The sequence below is a fragment of the Entelurus aequoreus genome, linkage group LG04, assembly GCF_033978785.1.
Source record: "Entelurus aequoreus isolate RoL-2023_Sb linkage group LG04, RoL_Eaeq_v1.1, whole genome shotgun sequence".
Lineage (NCBI taxonomy): Eukaryota > Metazoa > Chordata > Actinopteri > Syngnathiformes > Syngnathidae > Entelurus > Entelurus aequoreus.
This window is the reverse complement of record NC_084734.1, coordinates 51571105-51595258: the sequence shown is the minus strand read 5'-3', so window position 1 is coordinate 51595258 and position 24154 is coordinate 51571105. Positions and strand designations below refer to the sequence as shown.

The 24154-nt window shown below is 39.1% G+C and overlaps 1 protein-coding gene across 2 annotated transcripts in view; it reads left to right on the top strand.

The window, feature by feature from the left end:
• xrn2 (5'-3' exoribonuclease 2) overlaps positions 1-24154 on the top strand; it is a 56775-nt gene that overhangs the window by 12111 nt on the left and 20510 nt on the right. The window contains exons 11-21 of one of the 2 annotated variants that reach the window (XM_062045202.1): positions 765-898; positions 4472-4529; positions 4615-4722; positions 18395-18439; positions 18522-18647; positions 18759-18803; positions 18970-19070; positions 19597-19732; positions 21898-22005; positions 22081-22170; positions 22243-22315. In XM_062045202.1, coding sequence (XP_061901186.1) covers positions 765-898; positions 4472-4529; positions 4615-4722; positions 18395-18439; positions 18522-18647; positions 18759-18803; positions 18970-19070; positions 19597-19732; positions 21898-22005; positions 22081-22170; positions 22243-22315 — 1024 coding nt within the window. Of the gene's footprint in view, positions 1-764; positions 899-4471; positions 4530-4614; positions 4723-18394; positions 18440-18521; positions 18648-18758; positions 18804-18966; positions 19071-19596; positions 19733-21897; positions 22006-22080; positions 22171-22242; positions 22316-24154 lie in introns of both variants that reach the window. The other variant, XM_062045201.1, reaches the window with a different exon arrangement.

Sequence of the window (24154 nt, the reverse complement as noted above, 5' to 3'; positions counted from 1 at the left end):
ATCACATATATGGTGTCATGATCATTTTGAATGGCAATGATGCATTGATTTTCCTTAAAACGGCCAAACAAAAGTTTCATATATATTTAAAAAGAAATGTGTGTTATTAATATTTTATCTTGTATTGTTTTTCTCTTTAATTCAAATGTTGCTGATTATTGTTAAAGGGTAAAACATATACTCTCTTGTAGTTAGGTTTGCCAAACTTGTAAACAATCTTTTGAATTAGAGATTTAAAATAACTTGTGGTGGTTTATTGATATTCTACACAAAGGTCACTGTAAAACTAAGAACACTAAGGAAAGTACATTATATATACACATGAAGTGCACATACATGTGGGAATCATGCTGAATCAATCAATCAATGTTTATTTATATAGCCCTAAATCACCAGTGTCTCAAAGGGCTGCACAAGCCACAACGACATCCTCTGTTCAGATCCCACATCAGGGCAAGGAAAAACTCAACATAGTGGGATGACAATGAGAATCCTCCCAGAGGACCGCAGATGTGGGTGGACCCCCCCCCTCTAGGGCCACCGGTGCAATGGACGTCGAGTGGATCTAGCATAATATTGTGAAAGTCCAGACCATAGTGGATCTAACATCTAACATAATTAATAATACAACTTGGTATAAACTGAAAAAAGCAATATAGTGAAACCTCAATTTATTAACTTAATTGGTTATTGAAGATGGTTCATGGAAATTATTGTGTGTGCGCGTCATGCTGACACACTCATGGTGCTGTGATGTGTTTCAGTACTTGTCTAGAGAGCTGACTATGGCCAGTCTTCCCTTTCCTTTCGACTTTGAGAGGAGCATTGATGACTGGGTTTTCATGTGCTTCTTTGTTGGAAATGACTTCCTTCCTCACCTGCCGTCCTTAGAAATCAGGTGATGTATACATTTTTATTAGATAGTCGTAATGTGCTGGTGCATCCGTCCTTAGATGCATGGCAGTGTTACTCGTGATGATCAATTTTGATGAGCAATTGTACAAAACTTGGTAACACTTTAGTATGGGGAACACATATTCACCATTAATTAGTTGCTTATTAACATGCAAATTAGTAACATATTGGCTCTTAGTTATTAAGTACTTATTAATGCCTTATTCTGCATGGCCTTATTATGCAACCAGTAAGCCATTAATTAAGAGTGTTCTCTCAATAACCTCAGAATTATTGCTTATTAGTAACCCTAACCCTTATATGTTCCCCTAGTGTCCAAATAACTCTAAAATAAGTTTTTGTTACTTTAATAAGCCAACTAATTAATGGTAAATATGTTCCCCATACTAAAGTGTTAGCCAAAACTTTAATGTAAGTATGAATGTGTATCTATATGTGTGCGTGTATGTACAGTGGGGCAAAAAGTATTTAATCAGTCACCAATTGGGCAAGTTCTCCCACTTAAAAAGATGAGAGGCCTGGTGCTATCCCAGCTGTAATCTGTGATATTTCTACCTGAATAAATGCTTCTGATATTCTGTACATTACATGTTGTACAAGTTAATGGCCTTAGTATTGCTGCATGACAATGTTTTAACCTTCTCTATTAATTAATAAAATGTAATATTGACCCTGCTAATCATTCTGTAACTGAAGACTCGACCACAACATGTTATAAAATAATTTACACAATATTTCAACCAGCAAACCCCACCCGCCCTCATATTCTGCAACTGTTGTGCTAGCATTTCTTTAGGTGCAAATATCACAGAATAACATTACAAAACATCTCTGACAAAGCATGATCGTAATGTGAGACGTTTTTTAACATATTTTGTTAAAACAGCGTTTTCCCTAAATTGCCAAATACCTGTGGCGATGGGGGCGTGGTCGATATATAATCGCATGATTTACTATGATGCATATATCCTTTAAAAATCTGTTAAGTATAGTATTAACATATATATTTTTTCTTACATATCTTTTTGTTCTATTTTTAAATTGTTGCTGCCTATCTATGTACTTTGTTGCGTTTTTATTTATTTTTTTAAGAGATTTCTCTATTCCTTTTAGTCACTCTTTCTTTAATAAAAAGGACTGGCTATCTATTTTTGGTGTTATTGGCGACTGTACTCGTGTTTAAAGACTCTGTTTAGATTTTGAGCTGAGAGCCTGACGTCACACATGCTTTGCATTGCAGGGAACCTTTCTCATTAAAAGCCGCTAATGTCATCTTAAATTGTGAAGATCGCTGTTCGCAGGTAAATCTTGGATATAATAAAGTATGTCTGTAGCGTGGACATGCTGCCTCCGCTTCAGATAAACCCTGTGTTTATAGCTTACGTCATCACAACATCGTGTTGTTCTTCTCCAAAAACCATGTACTTCAGTGCAACAGTTTGGCCAACAAAAATAAACAAGAGTGATCCCTCTCAAATTGAATATACAATCTTTGTGCCTAACCGACCACTTAGCCTGTGTTCAATTCGATGAAATGACAAAACGTTATAGCTAGTATTGATGTTATTGGAACACTAACACAGATAGCAGTTAAAATAAAGGACTAGTGACCATCCCAGTAAACGAACTGCAGACTTTATGAACAAGTTGTGGCAACGTTCCCGACACATCGCCTGCTGCGTGGTAACTCTCAGTCCCAGCAGCTGACGGAAGGACACTAGTGGCACATTTAAAATGAAACCACAACATCAAATATTTTCCTCCTCCAACAGCATTGTGCTCTTTAACGCATACCGAGACTCCACTGATGTAGAAGCAATTGAAGTTCAGTGTTTCCCCCAGAAAAGTTGTTAGTTAAGGTGGTGTCTCTCCGGCGGACAGACCGGGGAAGGGGGTGGGTGGATGTAACTCGGCCTGTCGCATCACGTCTCCACCTCGTCGCTGCCACCACAGCCCTGGGGGGCAATAGACTACAGACTGCGGTGAAGTAGGCCGGCTTCGTCGCGTGAAGAAGCCTATAATTTTTGGTTGTGTTTTCCGCTCCATTTGCTGAATGGAGATATACGATATATATCTCGATATTTTTTCCGTGAAGTAAAAACAAAACCCTCCTAGTTACCTGAGATACTAAGTATGTCATTATTATGGCTTTGTAACTCAAAATAATGACTTACTGTAAGTAAGCGTTTGCAATAAGCGTTTGAAAAAAAAGAGTTAAAAGTGGGGCCACATGCTGACATATGTTCAACTCATCATGCTTAATTTATTACAGCATTTGGGAAGCCTGTAGTTGATTTTTATTATGTAAATGTTATATTTTTATCAACATGTGATAGCAGGGACCCTGCCATTCAAAACTAGGCTGCTACATTACTAATGATTAATGTAACTATAGCTGAAAAAATAGAACAATAGCAATAGGAGAGACTATTCATCCCTGAACACCATAGAATTCAGGTAGGCTTTATGATGCAGTTACATTATATCAACTATCAGAAACAGCTTCAGGAAACTCTTCATTTAACACAATGTCGTTATTTGCTGCTTCAACACAGCTCAATCAACACAGAAAAAGGTCAAGTGAAATAACTTAGTTGTTAACTGTAGGTCAATAATGCTTGTCTTTCTCTCAGACAGGGCTTTGCTGTCCGTAACACACACCGCACAGTGAGCTAACGTTACGCTAAAAGCTAATTAGCCTTCACCTCAAGGACTGCGAGCGAGCTGAGCTGCCGCTTATGTTTCTAGAACGTCAACGGGCTCTTAGTGATGTTACTAGTAGTTGACTGGGAGGTGTTTATTATAATTTGGGGAAAGTCCGCTGCCTTACCTGCACCTATCTGCTCACTCCACCGCAGGAGCACTGACTCCATGTGCTCTGAATACGCACTGCTAATTGACTGTTCCATGCGCTCTGAATACGCACTGCTGATTGGCTGTTACATGCGCTCTGAATACGCACTGCTGATTGGCTGTTACCGCTCTGCATGTAACCATTCAGATGGTTCTGTGGGTGGGACAATGCTGGGTGCTGCAGAGACGTACTGACAGGCAGATGCAGAACTAAACTGAGCAGCTTGTTAAGACGTTAGTTTAGGCGGTGGCTTGTTAAGGCGGCCGCCTTAACAACAAAGCGCTGCGGGAAACCCTGAAGTTACACAAAGCGATCGGCTCTGTTAACTTGGAAGGAGCCTTTTCAAAGCAGTCCGTGAAGTTGCCGCCATGTTTTGCGAGCCGAATGGCTCTAGTGCACAGGCACTTCAGTTTGCAGGAAGTAAACAGTGTTGCCTAAATGCATTAATAAATTATGTTTTTTCGGTAATTAAACATTTAAACGGTATTACTGTCTGGAATTTTAACGGTTTGTCATTATACCCTTTACCGTTACATCCCTAATGTGTATATGTATGTTTATATATTTGTGTATATGTATGTTTGTATATATGTTTGTATATATATTTGTATAAATGTATGTATGTATGTATGTATGTATATGTATGGACATAGCTTGTTAGGTTGTTTTGAAGTTTGAGCTTTGCAATGACCTGTCTTTCAGAGAGGGGGCTATTGATCGACTGGTCAGAATCTACAAAGATGTTGTTCACAAAACTGGAGTGCGTACAGTGTAATCCGAGTGTCACATCGTAGCTGCAGGGCATGCTTGAAAATGTGACTGCTGATGAAGCTGTGTCTATACAGGGCTACCTGACGCATGACGGCTACGTGAACCTGGAGCGAGTTGAGATGATCATGCAGGCAGTGGGCGTGGCGGAGGATAACATCTTCAAAAAACGCAAAGATGATGATGTAAGTCATGTGAACTTAAAGGGGCTGTTTGCAGCTTGCTCACAGTTACTTTTACATAGCAAAAAATATATCAAGAACACCACCAGCTGGCTTATGTAACTATTAGTGGTTTAACAGAACACAGTTTGATTACAAGTAAGAATTGTATCTGTGGCAAGTTGTGTAAAAAAACATGACTTAAAAATCCATCAGGCTAGAATGAAATGTTAAGAACGGGAGAGAGGTGCAATGCACACATTCTGAACCTGGTAAGACGCAGGAGGAGCCCGGTCAGGAGGCATCCCACAGATCCCAGTCCCTCCATGTACTGGAGTCTCCCAATCCCCGCAGAGTAGTTCCACAGAAACTGATTAAGTGGCCCCTACCAAACAGACGGAGTGAATGACTGCAGTTTGATGAGGATGTGTCCAAAATCATCCAAGCCACAGCCAAAGGAGATGTTGACAGCAGACTCCAAGCATCGAGCACCATCGTCAGCTAAGGCTCATAAAGATTTAGACAAACTGAGAAGGCTAACATCGAGGCCATCCATGAACTGCAGGGCCACTAAAATACACCAAGAGTGAGGAAACGAGCAGCCTTTATTGTATATACCAACCATTTTGCTAAACAGCTGCTTGGGGACAAGTGCAGCAGGTGGCTTGAGTGCCAAAGAGAGGAAATTAATCGCTTCCTCCAGAACACCATGAGCGACCATTGAGGACACAATACTTATAACCCAACAAAGCGCTCATCAGCCCTGCTCCACCAACAGTAGATTTCAGTTGACAGAGCCTAGTCTAAAGGAGGTTGAAGAGGTCTTTAAGAAAGCCCGCTAAGCATCCTCCCCAAGCCCTATTGGTGTGCCTTACATCATCGTCTTAAAACGCTACTCAGAGCTTCCCCGGCACCTCTGGAAGACCTTGAAGGTGAAGAAGGGGTAAGGTGGCAAAACAGTGGATGTGTGCAAAGTAAGTTTGGATTCCCAAGGAGGAGGACCCGAAAAACATCAACTATTTTCGAACAGTCTCTCTATTGAGTGTGGAAGGGAAGGTCTTCTTCAGAGTCGTCTCCCAAAGACTGACTGAGTTTCTCCTTAAAGTACCAGCAGAGTGAAAAAACAAATTTACTTTATACGCTTAATTGATTTATTGTATCTATTAAACCATATTCAATTGTGCTTACAATCCACAAAGTATGTGAAAACACTAAACATCACAAAATGCCACAAATTTAGCTATTTTGAATATTGCGCTCTGAATACCTTCGGCTATTTTCAGAGAGAGACATTACTTGAGTAATGCGTCTGCACTCTGACCATGTTAACAGATTGGTCATACTAAGAATACGCAAAAATTGTAAAGAGATGTTCTGTTTATCATTCACAATCCTTATGTAAGTCAAGAACACATACAGTATGCTTGGCTTTTTTTATGCATTCGATACCGTAAATAAATAGCTAACAATTGAGTCAACGAATAGAGGGTCCTCTGTTGCGCTCATTATACCCTCTAAAATATCCTGAAACCGCCATCAATACAACACAGACTATTTTAGTGGCGCATATACTAGCTTACGCTGCTGTTGTTGACACACTATACGCCGGCGGCTGCTTCTACTTTGTGTCAAACTTGCCAAAAGTAAATTCTAGATTACAATTTATGCATCACTCACCTGGTAGTAGACAAATATGGCCATGGTCTGGCAGGCTGTTCGACTTTCACATCCTCGTGTGATTGTGAAAAAGACCCCAAAAGACGATGGAAGTTTTTTTTTTTAAATCTTTCGTGAGAATTGCGATTTATTCTTCATCTAAATGGGATTATGTGAGCGTCCCGTCGGTCGCCATCCCAGCGAGAGTGGAAATATTAGTTTGTTTTATTATGGTTTAAAATGGTTAGTTTGTATGTTGAGCAACTAGCAATGGTGCGATTGCTAGTGTCACAATAAAGCTGCATCCGCTGGGTAGCAGTCGGCTTTTAAAACTTATTGCTCATCTTCTTTGTGTTCGGGCTCAAAAATATAAGGTCCTGGATCATAATTTTTCCCAAAGTAATCGTTGTTGGCTCTCACAAAGTCTGCTTGATTAGCATGGTTGTTGATAGAGAACGGATCTTTCTTTTCCGAGTGCGACGTCACGTGATCACGTGACTGGTTTCTTTCTCTCAAAATTGCTCGGGAATCTCCGTTAGATTGATATCATTTTGAGCATATCTATTTATTCACAAACTTTGGAAGTGTTTAGGTGTCATAAATCATATGTTTGTGATAATAGCTTCAATAAAGAGGCAACTTCTTTTTCCACTCTACTAGTACTGGAAAACTACATTGACACTTCAGTGCAGAAGAGTGGGATCCCTTGAGCTCCCAGCTGTATAGAGCACACTAGTGTAGTCACACAGCTCATCAGAGAGGCCCACAAGAACTAGGGATATACGGTAAATCTTTGTGATGGACGTTTCAATTTGCATCGCGATGCATGGGTTACGATGTGATTCTAAAAGGTTTTGTTTATACAACAAAACGATTCGATGTGATTTGATTTAGTGTATGAACTATTTGATGTGATTCAATTTAGTGTATTAACGATACGGTGTATGAACGATTCATTAAGACTCTATATGAATGATTTAATTCTATGGTTAATATTTGTTAATGAACACATTCTATTTTTACAGTACAGAAGAACAAAAGCATTCGTTCCTGTGCATACACTGCTTTTCATAAATAGTTAAGACCTTGGCACCAAGTGCTCAGACTAAATCTGTCCATGTTAAGTCTATTGGCATTAACTGATGAAAACTACTTGGATCAGAGACCAAACGTCAGTAGAATGCAATGAGAATAACAATAACCTGATGAATGACAACAGCCGTAGGCACATTTATCTTCAAAAAAATCTATCAATGTAACATGCTTCCAGTATTTTCAATTTTTTAAAACAAATATCCCCAAAGATGTTTTATAAAGTAAAAGGGCAAACACAGTGCTGTACGGTGCAACAAATGTACTCGCAAATGCGCTTATAAATACAGTGTGACTTTTTTTTTTTTTAAACTGTCGCACATGTGTGAAAAGGGATTTCAAGCCTTTTATCGCATTTTGCTCCTAAAATAAATCCATCCAAATGTGATAAAACTAGCATAACATTTTCGCCCATCTGTATAGCATCCATCCATCCATCTGCTACAGCTTGTCCGTTTCGGGGTCGCGGGGGGAGCTGGAGCCTATCTACCTCATCGCAGGGCCAACACAGATAGCATATTTGAAATAAATTTAAACCATAACCAAATGATTGATCACTCACGCTGAGAACTGTGTGTATCTGCCACCCCAATGGTATACACACGGATTAAACTAGATCTTAGTTGAAAGAAACTGGTTTGATTGATTGATTGAGAAGTTTATTGGCATCTTAAAGAATTGAATCCATGTACCGTATTTTTCGGACTATAAGTCGCAGTTTTTTTCATAGTTTGGCCGGGGGTGCGACTTATACTCAGGAGCGACTTATGTGTGAAATTATTAACACATTACCGTAAAATATCAAATAATATTATTTAGCTCATTCACGTAAGAGACTAGACGTATAAGATTTCATCGGATTTAGCGATTAGGAGTGACAGATTGTTTGGTAAACATATGGCATGTTCTATACGTTAGTTATTTGAATGACTCTTACCATAATATGTTACGTTAACATACCAGGCACGTTCTCAGTTGGTTATTTATGCGTCATATAACGTACAATTATTCAGCCTGTTGTTCACTATTCTTTATTTATTTTAAATTGCCTTTCAAATTTCTATTCTTGGTGTTGGGTTTTATCAAATAAATTTCCCCAAAAAATGCGACTTATACTCCAGTGCGACTTATATGTTTTTTTCCTTCTTAATTATGCATTTTCGGCAGGTGCGACTTATACTCCGAAAAGTACGGTAATGCTTTAAAAAGGCAAATGGATGGCACAAAAAGCCAAAAGGCTTGTTTCCATTGTGGTCCATTAAATATTCATCACGGGGGGCGGTACAGCTCGGTTGGTAGAGTGGCCGTGCCAGCAACTTGAGGGTTCCAGGTTCGATCCCCGCTTCCGCCATCCTAGTTACTGCCGTTGTGTCCTTGGGCAAGGCACTTTACCCACCTGCTCCCAGTGCCACCCACACTGGTTTAAATGTAACTTAGATATTGGGTTTCACTATGTAAAGCGCTTTGAGTCACTAGAGAAAAGCGCTATATAAATATAATTCACTTCACTTCACTTCACATTTGATACATTCAATAATAAAAGATATATAACCTGTAACATGTATATAAAAAAATGACGTTAAAAAGATGGATAAATTATGTACATATACACAGTATACATGTCAGGTGATTTGAAAAACAATATATACAAAAAATGGGGGGTGGGGGGTATATACACTATGTACATGACACTATGTACATGACTATGCACATGTTGACTCCAAGAGTGTGCAAAACAGAATGAGAAAATATATATACACTATAACCACATATAAACCTGTTTGATGCTTCGAAGAGTTGCCGGGGATCAATTTTGGTTCAGATCAGGTAGATGTTGAGCTGAGCCATGATTTTATGGCAGTTTTAAAATTTAGTAGGGAAGTTCGAATTTTAAGGTCTGTTGGTAGTGCATTCCACTGTGTGGTGGCAAAATAGTAGAATGCACGAGGTCTGAGGAAGACGTTTTTTTCACTACCACTTGACACAAACTGCACTATGCGCTCTTAACTACGAGGATCAGAGGGAATACTGAACAACAAATCAATGATAGAAGTGACAAACTGGCCATTCCAATAATACCGCGTTTGTTGCCAAACATAGCCATGGAAGCACATTCAATCTATTTATTAAACAGAGGTAACAAACCAGTGAAAGATTCAAAAGAGCTGACATCAAAGCCAACAAACTGCCGCTGCTAGCCTGCTAAGCTAACAAAACAGCTCAAACTTAGACTACTGAGTGGACTAGCTGGCGACACTAGGCAACAGGCATCGCCTTTTAAAAGGCAGAGGCACACACTGAAACTTATCTTAACTGCACTAAGCCAGATATTTGAAGTTTATTTTTTAAGTAACTCATTAATTATTTTCCCTAGTAATTTTCCGAACACAGCCTGTCAAACAGCATCATGAAGCAGTTGGCAGGTATTCCTGGCTAACATCTTTGTGTGTATGTCTTACAATGTTCACCTATAAAAACACCATTGTTAAAGGTCAATTATTTTCTTGTTGCTGCTGATGTTTAAACATGTCATCTTAAACCAGGGCATTGTATTTCACTCTTGTTTTTGTTAGCTGAATAATTGAACATAGCTAAATGTTTTTTTTTTGTTTTTTTTAAAGATTCGAAATTATATTTGACCTTTTGTTATTTCCAAGGGTTTTTATTTTTTCTTATCTCAAAACAACTTTTAAGTTGGGATCCTCTTATGCAAAATCTACTTTTCTTGCTTGTTGGTACCCGTTTTTGTGTATTTGGGATCCCCATCAGTCCTGAAAATTTAAAAGCAAGGCATGGGGGAGATCTTTAGTTATGTCAACAGATATTTCTATGTATGGGTTAGTTTATGGGCAAAACTATATCGGGATATGAGTTTAGGTCCATAGCGCCCAGCTCTTCACTTGTGTTAGCGACAGTGCTAGCACAGTTTAGGGATGTTCTGTTTAATTAAGTGTTACAGTAGGTTTTATGATGACATTGTGTTTATTTGTATGAGTGCACATGAGCATGTTTGAATATTAATTAAATTGTGATAATTAAGACATTTCATATTGCTATAAAAAGAATTCTCTGCTACAAAAAAAATCCAGTGATTTTTTTTTTTCATTTAGTAACACCGGTGCTACTAGTGCAGGGGTCGGCAACCTTTACCACTCAAAGAGCCATTTTGACGAGTTTCACAAATTAAAGATAACAATGGGAGCCACAAAACTCTTTTGAAATTTAAAATGAAATAACACTGCATACAGAGCTTTTTTTTACTTTTGGGCTATGTTTAGACCAGGGGTCTCAGACACACCCCCGGCCCGCACCTTGTTAAAACAATTTAATGTTAGTGCGGCCCGCGAGTTTGACATTAACGGCGCTTGACAGCGTCATACTTGCCAACTCTCCCAGTCTTTCCGGGAGACACCAGAAATGTAGGGCGTGTTGGCACTGCCTTTAGCGCCCTCTGCAGCCTGCGCACACAGCGTACCTGCTCGGCCACTTGTTAAATGCAGCTTCTGCTTTGACACGAAAGTGACAGCAAAGCATACTTAGTCAACAGTCACACAGCTTACACTGACGGTGACCGTATAAAACAACTTTAACACAACATTAACACTGTTACGTTACAAATATGCGCCACACTGTGAACCCACACCAAAAAAGAACATCTGCACCGTAACACAACATAAACACAACACATCGAATACCCAGAATCCCATGCAGCCCTAACTCTTCCGGTCTACATTGTACACCCCCGCTACCACCAAACCCCGCCCACCTCAACCGACGCACGAAGGGAGGTGGGGAGGGGGGTTGATGTGTGGGGGGGTGGTGGTGGTAGCGGGGGTGTACAATGTAGACTGGAAGAGTTAGGGCTTCATGGGATTCTGGGTATACGTTCTGTTGTATTTATGTTGTTTAACGGTGCGGATGTTCTCCAGAAATGTGTTTGTCATTCTTTTTTGGTGTGGGTTCACAGTGTGGCGCATATTTGTAACGTAACAGTGTTAAAGTTGTTTTATACGGCTACCGTCAGTGTAAGCTGTGTGGCTGTTGACCAAGTATGCCTTGCTGTCACCTACGTGTGCAAGTAAAGGCTACATACACCATGTGGACGGGCTGCCACGGTGTTTGTACAGGCTATAGAGCAGGGGTCACCAACCTTTTTGAAACCAAGGGCTACTTCTTGGGTACTGATTAATGCGAAGGGCTACCAGTTAGATACACACTTAAATAAATTGCCAGAAGTAGCCAATTTGCTCAATTTACCTTTAACTATTAATATAAATATTAATAATTAATGATATTTATCTTTGTGGTAACACTGATCATCTTAATGATTTCTCACAATAAATATATATAGAAACAGATAAATATCAATATGCAACACTTTATTTTTATATTTTCTCTAAGTGCACATTTTTCAAATTGAACATTTTCAAATGATCACTTCGAAGACAGTCTTGTGAAATCACAATATCCCATTTTAACTAGCTAGCCACTAACATTCTTTAACAAATCATGAATTACTTTGCGCCATGTTTGTACAAATAATAACTCATGTAAAATACAAAAGTTAACTCTCAAATTTTTAAATCATGTCACACTTTGAACTGGACACCAAATCTGTTATCTGTTTCTTTGTCAGTTAGTGGGAAGCCTGGCATTGCATGCTGTTAACTAGTGTGTTGTACTCTGGTGTGTAACTTGACTCTGCAACTCTGAGTGAGTCTTGCAGATGTGCATCAGTGAGGCGTGTTCTGTGTTTGTTCTTGATGAAGTTCATGTCAGAAAAGGCTGATTCACAAAGATAAGATTTTTCCTCATTGTTTGCGGAACCTTCTTAATCTTTTGGACATATTTTCACAGCAATCTGGCCTTAAGCTTAATTATGATAAATGTAAAATGTTAAGGATCGGAAATCTAAAGGGAACGTCCTTTCGAATGGAATGCAAAGTGCCTGTTTTGTGGACAGATGGACCAGTTAACATACTTGGTGTTGTCCCAGAAAATCTGGAAGATCTAGGCTCAGTAAGTTATGATAATCGACTAAGAAAGCTGGACAAAATTATGCAATTATGGAAAGGGAAATCCCTAACCTTGTATGGTAAAATGTCTATTGCCAACTCGTTAATTATTCCTCAATTTATTTATTTGTTTTTGTCATTACCAGCTCCATCACAAAACTTTTTTAAGATTTATGAGCGGAGGGTCTTCGATTTTGTCTGGAACGGCAAACCAGAAAAGATTAAAAGAAAGGTTTTTGTACAAAGAGTATGAATATGGGGGCCTGAAACTTCTCAACCTTGAAGCTATGTGTCTGTCTTTAAAAGCATCAATTGTTCCAAAGATGTATTTAAACATTGAGTGGTACACAAATGTCCTGTTGGACAAAAAACATGTACTGTATCAAAATAAATTGTATCCTTTTTTACAAGTGATCCCCTCCCAGAGAGTCTGCTGGGAAACATGGCGGGGTTCATAAAGGAAACAATCCACTCATAGTGGTGTTTTCAATTTTATGTGCCAGAAAAAAGAGACGATATTTTGCAGCAGTTAATATGGATGAACTCTAATATTGTAATAGATGGAAAGCCTTTCTTTTGGAAAAATATGTTTGAAAGAGGAATCATTTTTGTCAATGATATTATCAATGAGAATGGTAAAATTATGAAGTATGAAGAATTTAGAGCTATGTATGGTGATGCTTGCTCAAGCTTTTCATTTTATCAACTAACTGGAGTAATTGGGAAAAGATGGAAACAAATAATTAATTATGGAACTACTAAATTATTAGTTTGTAAACCTCTAATAAGAAATTCTAGTTGGCAAAAAGGAACTAAAATAAATAGAAAAATATATAATTTTTATTTAATAAAGAAATCTTTGAAGGCTGCCTCATACAACACATGGAAAATGGGAGGACTTTTTTGACTGCCCGTTGCCATGGGATGCCATATTCAAACTAATCTATAAAACCACTATCGATGTGCAAAATCGTTATTTTCAAATTAAAATTATTTATAACTTCTTACCCACAGGGAAAATTTTAAAATTATGGAATATGACAGAGTCAGATGATTGACGATTTTGTTGTCAGGAGCCTGAATCCACCCTGCATTTGTTTTGGTATTGTCATATTGTGTCTTTGTTTTGGGTGGAAGTTGAAAAAATGTGTTTAAGGATTGGTGTGTTTATGAAGCTTAATGTGGTTTCTGTTATTTTAGGAGAGTTCATTGACAATCATGATTTAGTCAATTTAATTATAGTACTCGGTAAAATGTTTATTTTTAAGGCCAAAAACAGATATTCACTTAGTATTACTTTCTATAAAACATTTATTCAGTATTTTCTAATTTTAGAAAGTTACATGGTTGAAAACGATAATGATGCCAAAAAACATTTAAAAAAAAGATGAGAAGTCCTCAAAGGCTTATTTTGAAAGTATAATTATGTTTATAGATTATATGATATCTGTTGTTGTGTTCCCTAATTTGAGTGACCTGGACATAATCTGGACTGTACATAAATGCTTATTTTGAAAATGTAATTTTGTTTATAAATTATATGCAATCTGTTGTGTTCCCTAATTTTTTTCTGTGTACATGAATGAAGGTGTGTGTTGCTGAGTCCGACTTGGACATTATCTGGACTGGGCCTGGTTTAAAAAACCCTTTAAACAAATCTAATTTTATTGACAACCTGGTCTGTTGAAGATAAGGCCCTTTTTTTAAAAATAAAATAAGATAAATAAATAAAAAACATTTTCTTGGAAAAAAAAGAAAGTAAAACAATATAAAAATAATTACATTAAAAATAGTAATTAATGAAAATGTTAGTGGACCAGCAGCCTATACAATCATGTGTGCTTCAGGGACTGTGTCCCTTGCAGATGTGTTGTCTATGTTGTGGGAACCAGAATATTGGTAGCAGAAAGAAATAACCCCTTTTGTGTGTGTGGGTGTGGATGAGTGTTCATGGGGGAGGTTGTTTGGGTTGATGCACTGATTGAAAGTGTATCTTGTGTTTTTTCTATGTAGATTTAATTTTAAAAAAAGAAAAAAAATTATTATTTTTTCTTTCTTTTAGAACAGGCCCGCGGGCGACTCATCTGGTCCTTTCGGGCGACCTGGTGCCCGCGGGCACCGCGTTGGTGACCCCTGCTATAGAGGATCAGAAAATGCAGTGCTATCATGGCACGCCCTTGATTAAGTTGTTAGGGTGTAAATTGGTGAATATTTGCCTCAGGAGATTTTAATTTAGTTGTAAGGGTGAAAACTGGAGAATATTTACCCCGGGAGATGTCTAAGAGAGGCACTGAGATCCGTAAGTCTCCTGGGAAAGTCGGGAGGGTTGGCAAGTATGCAGCTGAGCCGCATCAGAGTGGTCAAAGAGCCGCAGGGTTGCCGACCCCTGTACTAGTGGAAAAAGCTAAGCGTACAGTGCTGAAACACATGTCAAATATATTTATTTTCCATGAGTCAAGTCAGTGTTCGACTACGTGTTCTAGTCAATGGCTTGACTGCGGGGCGGGACTTCCGGGACAAGGAGGGGAAGTGACTCTCGCTGTTTTAAAGATAAACTGTCTATTAATTGCTAGTCTCTAGTCTCTACGTCTATTCTTGTCTCCAGTTATGTAAGTAACTTGACCAGGACGTGACTCTTTTCATGGACAACCCTGGCTCTCGTCGTTTAAAAGACAAAAAACGTCAATTGATTTCTAGTTTGGTGCAATAACTGGTTAATATGTCTACACTCAATTAACCTAAAGATTTACAGCTGAATCTTATTGCTTGAGGGGACTGTAATAACCGAACTGGCCACTTATTGAACCGGATATCCGGTCGCATCGGTTTATCGTTAACAACCTTAATAAGAACTTGCTGTGTTGTAGTTAGGCCTGACTAATGCCTACGCATTCATCCCACACAAACTAGTTGAGCTTGCGCTACACCTCCACCATGTTCCCAACAACATCAAGGACTTGATCTTAGATGATTATGATAATTCAGGCTCAGGGTCTCTTCTGGGTCAGTAACCTCATACCAACAAAGCCTTGAGAAAGGAATAACAGGTTGTACCATCTCCGTTATCTTTTTCGCGCTAGCAATGAACATGGTGGTGAAGGCTGCTGAGAAAGAATGCAGAAGGCCGCTATCCAGATCAGGTATTCAACAGCCCCCTATAAGAAACTACATGGATAACCTTACTGTTACAATATCAGTCCCAGGGGGCAGGTGGATCTTGCAGGGATTGTAGAGACTCATCACATGTGCTAGGATGAGTTTTAAGCCCTCCAAGTCAAGATCCATGGTACTGAAGAGGGGGAAGTGGTTGATAGATTTCAGTTTTCAAAATCAGGAACAGCAATCCCATCCATCACGGAGCTACAGGTCAAGAGCTTGGGAAAGCTTTTTGACTCCAGCCTGAAGTCTACTAAAGAGACTTGAGGGTGGCTCACCAAGGTGAACAAGTCCAGCCAGCCTGGCAGATTCAAATCCTGGATCTACCAGCACTCCATCTTGCCTAGAGTCTTGTGGCCTCTCCTTGTGTATGCAATTCCAGTAACAACTGTGGAATCTTTCAAAAGGAAGATCAGCAGCTTTCTTCGGAAATGGTTGGGCCTTCCTCAGCAGCCTTGTACGGAACAAGTAACACCTTGCACCTACCCATTAGTGGGCTCACTGAAAAATTCAAGGTGGCACGCACAAGAAAAGTCTTACAGTACAGAGATTCCAGGGACTACAATATGTCATCAGTTGGGGTTGAAGTGAGGACGGGAAGGAAGTGGAAGGCAACAAAGGCAGTGGAAGTGGCAGAGTCATGCCGAAGACAAAAGGCACTGGTGGGGGTTTTGACAACAGGAAGAGCAGACTTACTTATCCGAGAGCCAAGTCATCCAGACCTGGGGAAAGGAGAGACATCTACTCCAGGAAAAGGTTTGAGCAGGCTTTGACGAAGAGCAAGTGGGCAGTGCAGTGAGACTCCAGCAGCACGGAGCATGGACTAGGTGGGAGAGTATGATGCAGCGCAAAGTCACCTTGTTGAACATCGTGCAGGCAGACTTCCACTGCATCCGGTTCCTAGTGCAGGCAGTCTACGATGCCCTCCCTAGCCCAGCAAACCTCCATGTGTGGAGAAAGAGAAATGCACCTTCCTGTCCCCTTTGCTTTGGTAGAGGGTCCTTAGAACATCCCCTCAGCAGCTGCCAACGTTTTACGATCGTGATCAGTGAAAGTGATTCATTTCACTTCGATCACGGTGATCAGCTGTTAGCATATATTACAATGCATCTTCCTGTCCGCTTTGCTTTGGTAGAGGGTCCTTAGAACATCCCCTCAGCAGCTGCCCAAAGTTTTACGATCGTGATCAGTGAAAGTGATTAATTTCACTTCGATCACGGTCATCAGCTGTTAGCATATATTACCTTGATCAAACATGGCGGAAATGTCTGTTAGAAGATACTGCAGTAGTAAACAGTTGGTAAGTAACGGTGCTCGAAAAATCTGCCTTTATGGAACCTGATCCTAAATGTCTGTGGATGTGTTGTTTGTATGAATGTTTGTCATTGTGTGTCCATGAACATCTTTGTCCTCCATAGCGAAAAGTTGGGCTACACGATGTAATTTAGGTCCAATCAGGTTGGGCCTCTTTCCGCTAAGACAGCTGGAAGTGGAGTCCAGAAAAATAAAATAAAGAAATCTAGCCAACACTAGCAGAGAAGATGAAACACAATATTGAGTAGCAGTATCTACAATGCGGACTCACGGGCAGGCACAAAATGTCTTTGTGACTGAACTACTTTATTGGTCCCTACTGGAAGAATAAACACACCTACTAATTTGATCAGAGAAAAAACATGTTTTTATATGTGAATTTTTTTTAATCAGACTTTTTGTTTGCTTGCTCTGATTCACCGCCTCAGATATAACATACTAGAAAAAAACCTGCAGACACTTTTTGTTCAAAGCATTTTTTAAATTGTGGATAAAATCATTTTGTTCCTGAAATAATAAAAAAAAACTGTTTCTTGTTTTGCTACACTTTATTTTACAGTACCTCAAATTTAAACTGCACTTTGATGTATTATAAGAACTATAACCTACAATATTTGAGTTTTTAAAAACTCCACAATTTGGGTCACCAATTCCAATTGCCAAACCACTGGTAAAAAGCACTACAAATTTACCACTTGATAGTGATGTTTAGTAAATTTTAACTTGAAATACAATTCTTATAGTATTCAGTACACCACTGATACTTTGTTGACTGTAGAATAAAGTTTGCGATGACAAGCAAAACAACAAAAGAACTTTGAGAGGAAAAGTTGTTCTCTTTACTCCCACAAAACGTACCAAAAAAGAAACAAAACCGTGGCCCTAAAACTGAGGTACAGACCGTGGTTTACCTGTATTGTTGCACTTCTAATAAATGAAATAATCGATAAGAACAAAATGACAGGTGTCAGTTGTTGGCGTATATTACCTCGATCAAACATGGCGGAAATGTCTGTTACAAGATACTGCAGTAGTAAACAGTAGGGACGTAATGGTACTCGGCATAATCCTGACCGAAGGATATGAAAAATTTCATTGTAGATTTTTTATAATTTTTTTTTTGACATATTGCCCAGCCCTATGATAAAATATACATTCAATGACCGATAAAACTAACTATCCAAATCGCAATCTTTAGCTAACAGCACCCAAAGCGAAAGTGCATGCATGTGTTACGTACGATTGTAGTTATGTCATTATGTCATCGAAGCCAAAAGAGGGCAGAATATAACGCTTAAAATACATCGGAAAGTTAGCACTTTCTAGATGTGTAAATTTTGCAAACAGCCTCGTCTAAGACATGAGAACCACTTGACGGTACTGTGTGGTGTTTATTCTTTCATTCAATGACTACGTTCATTTGATGTGGTCGTCTTAACTTAAATCTGCCATTTGTCTCATAGGAAAGCTTTAAGAGAAGGATGAAAGAGAAACGAAGCCGGATGAAGGTGAGTATCTTGGTGGGATTTGGACTTCTTTGACTGCACCTCTCTGCTCACCAGACTTCCCCTTTTTCTTGAACATATGCAGCGTCAAGGCCCCGCCTATCTCACAACAGGCCAGTTCGCTCCTCATGCACTGGGGAGAGGACGCCAGCCTGATGCTGTGGACAACGCTCGTCACCAAGCCTATGACATGAGGATGCAGTCCAACAGGGTGCGTAGCTGTTAGGATATCATGAAAGAACAAAACATTACTTCTATAGTCTGGAAAAAGGTTCCGCCTCAATCAGAAGCAGTCGTTGTTTTAATATTTTTTTTTGTTCAGGACGCTGCCCAGTCCCTGAAGGCCATGTTAAAGAATGGTGCAAATGTGAGTTGTACATGTTTCTTTTAAACAAACTTTCAATTCTAGTTCTCACTAACACATGATGCCAATGAAAAGGCAGTGGATATTTTAAAGAGCTGAAGCAATGACATGGCAATCACCAGGACAACAAGTCATGTGTCTGCTGTTCATGTTATGTGCATCGTAGCAGGGCACGTCATCTGCAGGCCCCACTGATGACGCCAATAACAGAGGTATGAAGAGGAAGAGTGCAGACAGTGACGATGAGCCCGAACCAGAAGACAACGTCAGGTAAATGCTCTTGGGCGGGGTGGGTAGGGCCTGAGGCTTGGGATTAGTTTGTCATCAGTTTGTAAAACAAAGCAAAGAGTGACTGTTAACAACATGACTATGCTGTAACAAGAAGGACCAGAGAAATACTCATTAATATGTAACACAAGCTGTTTATCTACACAAGAGACACACACACTTCTCTCCTGGTTATTAGGATGGAAAGCAGGAATGTGCAAGTAAATTCCTGTGTGACGCACTTAACACATTCGCTAAATCCATGGGGATGAATTGGTATTCATGGAGACGGCCCCTTCTGGGGGCGAAGCTCACTGCAGCCCATGGCGATCATCAGCGGCACAGATGCCACACGGCTTCCATTATGTGCACACGAGAGTGAACAGCCGATATTTCAAAGTTTAGAAAGTATTGCAGTCACAGAAGAGCATCTTAAAATGAAACTGTACTGTAATTCACGCCCCACCTACCTCCGACACACCTAAAAAATAAATTACACAGCAGGTGTGTGCATATGTGTGTGTTGCAGGTTGTGGGAGGAGGGCTGGAAGCAGCGCTACTACAAGACCAAGTTTGACGTGGATGTTTCAGACGAAGACTTCAAGCAGAAGGTGGTCCAGTCCTACGTGGAGGGTCTGTGCTGGGTGCTGCGCTACTACTACCAGGTCACTTCCTGATCCTCAATCACACCTGAACAAACATAGTATTCCTCACTTTTTGGAAGTACGACCTATCTTATTTGGAGCTTAAACAGTTCTCATATCTTAAGTCAAAAACACTGCTATGGGACACGAGAAGCTAATATTTTTGTTGTAAAGACCAATTGACTTTCAGTCAAACTATATATATTTTTTCATTTCATTGACACATCACTTTTTAAATTCAGTTAAATTTCCATTTATTTAAGAAGTTTATTACACACACACACACCATTATTTTTATTTTTATTTTGCCTAGTTACATGTCTGTTATTGACGTTTTTTTTAAATTCACGCACACTTTATAAAAAGTCACATGTCCATTGTATTTAAGCAGTTTGTTAATTTTATTCACACACTCTTTGCATTCACATGTCAATTTGTTACCTGAATAATAGAATGTAATATTAGAGTTTGTGGGAAATGTTAATTGTTAAAAAATGGTGAACAATGGGTGTTCTCTTCACAAGAACTGAAGTGGATCAGGCTGAGGGGATGGATTTTTGTGGGAGGGAGGGCTGGTCTCAAGGGGCCGCTCTGGATGAATTCATTAAAAGGTCCTCGGCAGACGAGGCGTGTCTGCTCGCCACTGCTGCACATTCACGGTCTCGCCGTTACGATCACGCACAGCTCGCCAAGTGACCCCGAGGGGGGCAGACTTTACCCAAAACACTGAAGACGTGATTCACACTGTGCTCCCTGAATCACTTTTCATCATCCTGCTGTCTTTAGGCAGCCTGTGGTGATGAATATTTTTTTCTTAGCACATGAAGCACAAATCCACAGCTGAATTCTATTTTACAGAATGTGATACTTTTTTTAGTTAATAAAAAAAGCACAAAAGTAAACATGTTAAACAAACAGTGTACTCTTGTAAAGTTGCCAATAGCAATGCAGATCAATATTTTTTTTATTCAAATATTGTCTAAAGATAATCAAAATGAAATATTGTTACCGGTACATGTAATCGTTTGCTTTAGCAGTGACCCTTGGCCTCTTGGCAATCTGAGCAAGTTGTGGTAGAGACCAAATGCGATTTATTTAGCATAAATGATGGCTAGCAGGCCTCAGCCTTTTATCATGCTAACGGGAATATTACCATTTCAATGAGCATCTTTAACGGCGCAAGGTTTTGCTGAGAGACAAGCTAAGATGACGCACATTTAATTGTTGCACATTTTGAAAAGGGTTGCTGTTAATACGAATATGTTATTTCGTACTTTTTAATTTTTTAATATATTTGCAAAAATATCTAAAAAGAAAAAAACATCACTTTAGAATCTTGAGGACAAAAATATTTTTCCCATTTTGGAAAAATATGGGAAAATTTAAGCGCTGTGAATATATTCCCAAATGCAATGTAACATGTCTAGTGCACTATAACTAAACAAAATAAACTATAATGGCCCCCATTTAAATCATTAGGGTTTTGTCTCTCTGAGTTTGTAAACCGTATCAATAACAACCCAAACAATTATTTCGTAATAATATTAAGAAAATATAAATATTGTTAGGATTACTTTAGTGTCATTTATACTCTACCATACAATGCATCGATAGTATCAACATCTGGATTGATCACCACTACTTTACATTGAAGCTTGAGCAGTTTGCTTCTTCTGTTATTCTGCTCGGTGTGTGTGTGTGTAGTTTGCTTAGCCATTCCTTGTCCTCCAGTCCTATAGATACTTGGAAGAAACAGTTTATTTTCCACAATGGTTTTGAAGATTAGTATCTTAGAAGCGACTTCTTGGCATGCTCATTACAGCTTGCTCTCAACTTGCAGGACACGCACTTTCTGGAATATACACACACAGACACTTCATGCATGTGTGTAGTAACAAGGAGTATTCAGCATGTAAACACTGGGACACAGCTGTGGTAAAGATCGGCTGCGCTCAGCAGCTCGTCAGCTTATCGCTGATCTGTTAGAAAAAGGCAAATACCGGTATCTGCTCCGATCCCATTATCGGGACAACTGTAAGATTAACCTTATGATTTGATGTGTTGGTATTGTTTAATATCAGTCAGTAAAGATGAAACTCATCATAGGTCACTTTAAACATTTAAAGTTTTAAAGTGACATGATGTGCCCTGCAAGCTTAGTTTATGGTGTGAATCTGTCCTTCCAGGGCTGCGCCTCCTGGAAGTGGTACTTCCCCTTTCACTACGCCCCCTTTGCCTCCGACTTCAAGGACATTCAAGGAATGTTCAGTGACTTTGAGAAAGAAACCAAACCGGTAAAGTATTGGTTGATGTTGAAAATGAGAAGCATCCTTGATGATGATGATGTTTTGTTTTTTATGTTTGCACAGTTCAAGCCTCTGGAACAGCTGATGGGAGTGTTTCCTGCTGCAAGTGGCAACTTCCTGCCAGAAACTTGGCGGAATTTGATGATGAGTCCAGTGAGTTTGACTCAATAAAGAAGCAACACAAATATTTTATATTCTGACTATGAAGGACTTTTTTGGTTGCAGGACTCCTCTATCATAGACTTCTATCCTGATGACTTCGCTATTGACCTTAATGGGAAAAAGTACGCCTGGCAAGGTAAACGTCATCCATGATTGGCTTAGATCAAGGCTGTCCAAACATTTTTCAGCTAGGCCGCAAACATAACATTGAAAGAATGGGGACGTATTTGCTACATATTGTACATTGAAGATGAAAAGGTAGTGTTGTCACAATACCAGCATTTTGGTATAGGTAACAAGATGTATTTTGATACTTTTCAAAATAAAGAGGACCACAAAAAAGTTAATTTTGGCTTCATTTTAACAGAAAACCGTATCATGCATTAAACATACATTTCTTATTGATCTCAAATAATAGTTTCAATCAATCAAGCTTGAAATTAAAATTATAAGGCAGTGAACATACTGGGCTTTTCCTTTTGCAGTCAAAGAACAATTTTATATATTACATATGGCCCGCCATAATCTGATTAGAATAAAAAACAAAGGTTTATAAATAAATGTTGATTAATGGTTGCCACTCTGGGTCTGAGCTTTAAAGTGGGCATATTAAGATTTTTTTCTACATTTAAAACACTTATTTGTGGTCTGCATAACATGTGTTGGTGGTTCTTTGGTCAAAATGTTGCATAGATTATGTTATATAGACCATCTTCAAGCCGTTTTCCGACTGTCTTTTCAGGATGTGCCGTTTTGTGGACGGTCTTTTTACGTGGCTCCACTTCGACTGCGTCTTCTCCCCGTCAGTAGTTTTTAGTGCTTCCATGTCAAGTCTGACAGATATAAGTTCAAATAGTACGCTACTTTGTGTTAGAAATGGAAACAGCAGATGATGCATGTACATGTATGAACCAGTCTGACCTACAACAGAATGATAGAGAAAAAGAAAAAGCTTATTGATTTTTTCGAACTACAATGGTGAACTCCTGCAAAGGTCTTAATGTAAATCTCTACCATATATGGAGATATCAGCTGACACCAAACTTGGGGAAAACGTCACAAATTGGTCAAATTCCATACAGCTCATTTGGAGCAAGTATGAAGGAAGGCAAGATTGTTTAATATTTATCTCCGCCATGCCTCCATGGATTGATTTCAAATTTCCAGGACTTATGCAAATCCCAAGAGGTAAGAAAAGTTGTTTTTGCATATTAGGTCCCCTTTAAGACAAATACAGTACTTAATAAATAGTAAAAACAATACTGTGGTTAAAATTACATATATAAGACCTTTAGCAGGTAAAATGCACATTGTTAAAGACAATACACAAATTGGAAGAATTTCTTACAAAATTCTGTCAATTCACTTGCATTAGTTTACGCTATGTGGGTGGTTTTGACGCCGCTAAAATTGGCAACTGGCAAACCAGCTGTATGCGGCGTCTTCACCTTAATCGTTAGTTTTGAAGCATAAATACCTTCATGTTGCGCTCCGCGCATCATCTTTATTAGCCAGTAGAATTTCCGTTTCTGACATTCTTCCTCCAAGTTTTGTCCGCTTGTACGTGATATGCGTGCGTGCGTTGCCAACAGCGTTACAACTGCGCGCCAGTATGTGCATGAAAAAAAAGTACCGTCGTTTTTCATAGGCAGTGTAGTAACGTTTTTAAATCATTAGTACCGTTGTACTTAGTTAGTATTAGTACACCGTACAACCCTAGCAAAAAGTCCAATCCAAACTTTATGCTAACCTATCTGAACAAAACATCTTAGAAAGAGCTTTGTCAGCTACTATAAAGCTAATATGTCTTATTAATAACTAATTAATTTTTTTCAATATGCTGAGGGAAATAAACAAATGAGCGGGGGGAATGACGCCTGCACTGCACTATGGACACTCTGAGAAGATTGTGTGTGTGTGTGTAACCTTCTAGATCACTTTGGGAGGAAGTTAAGTGGACTTTTCTAACATTTTT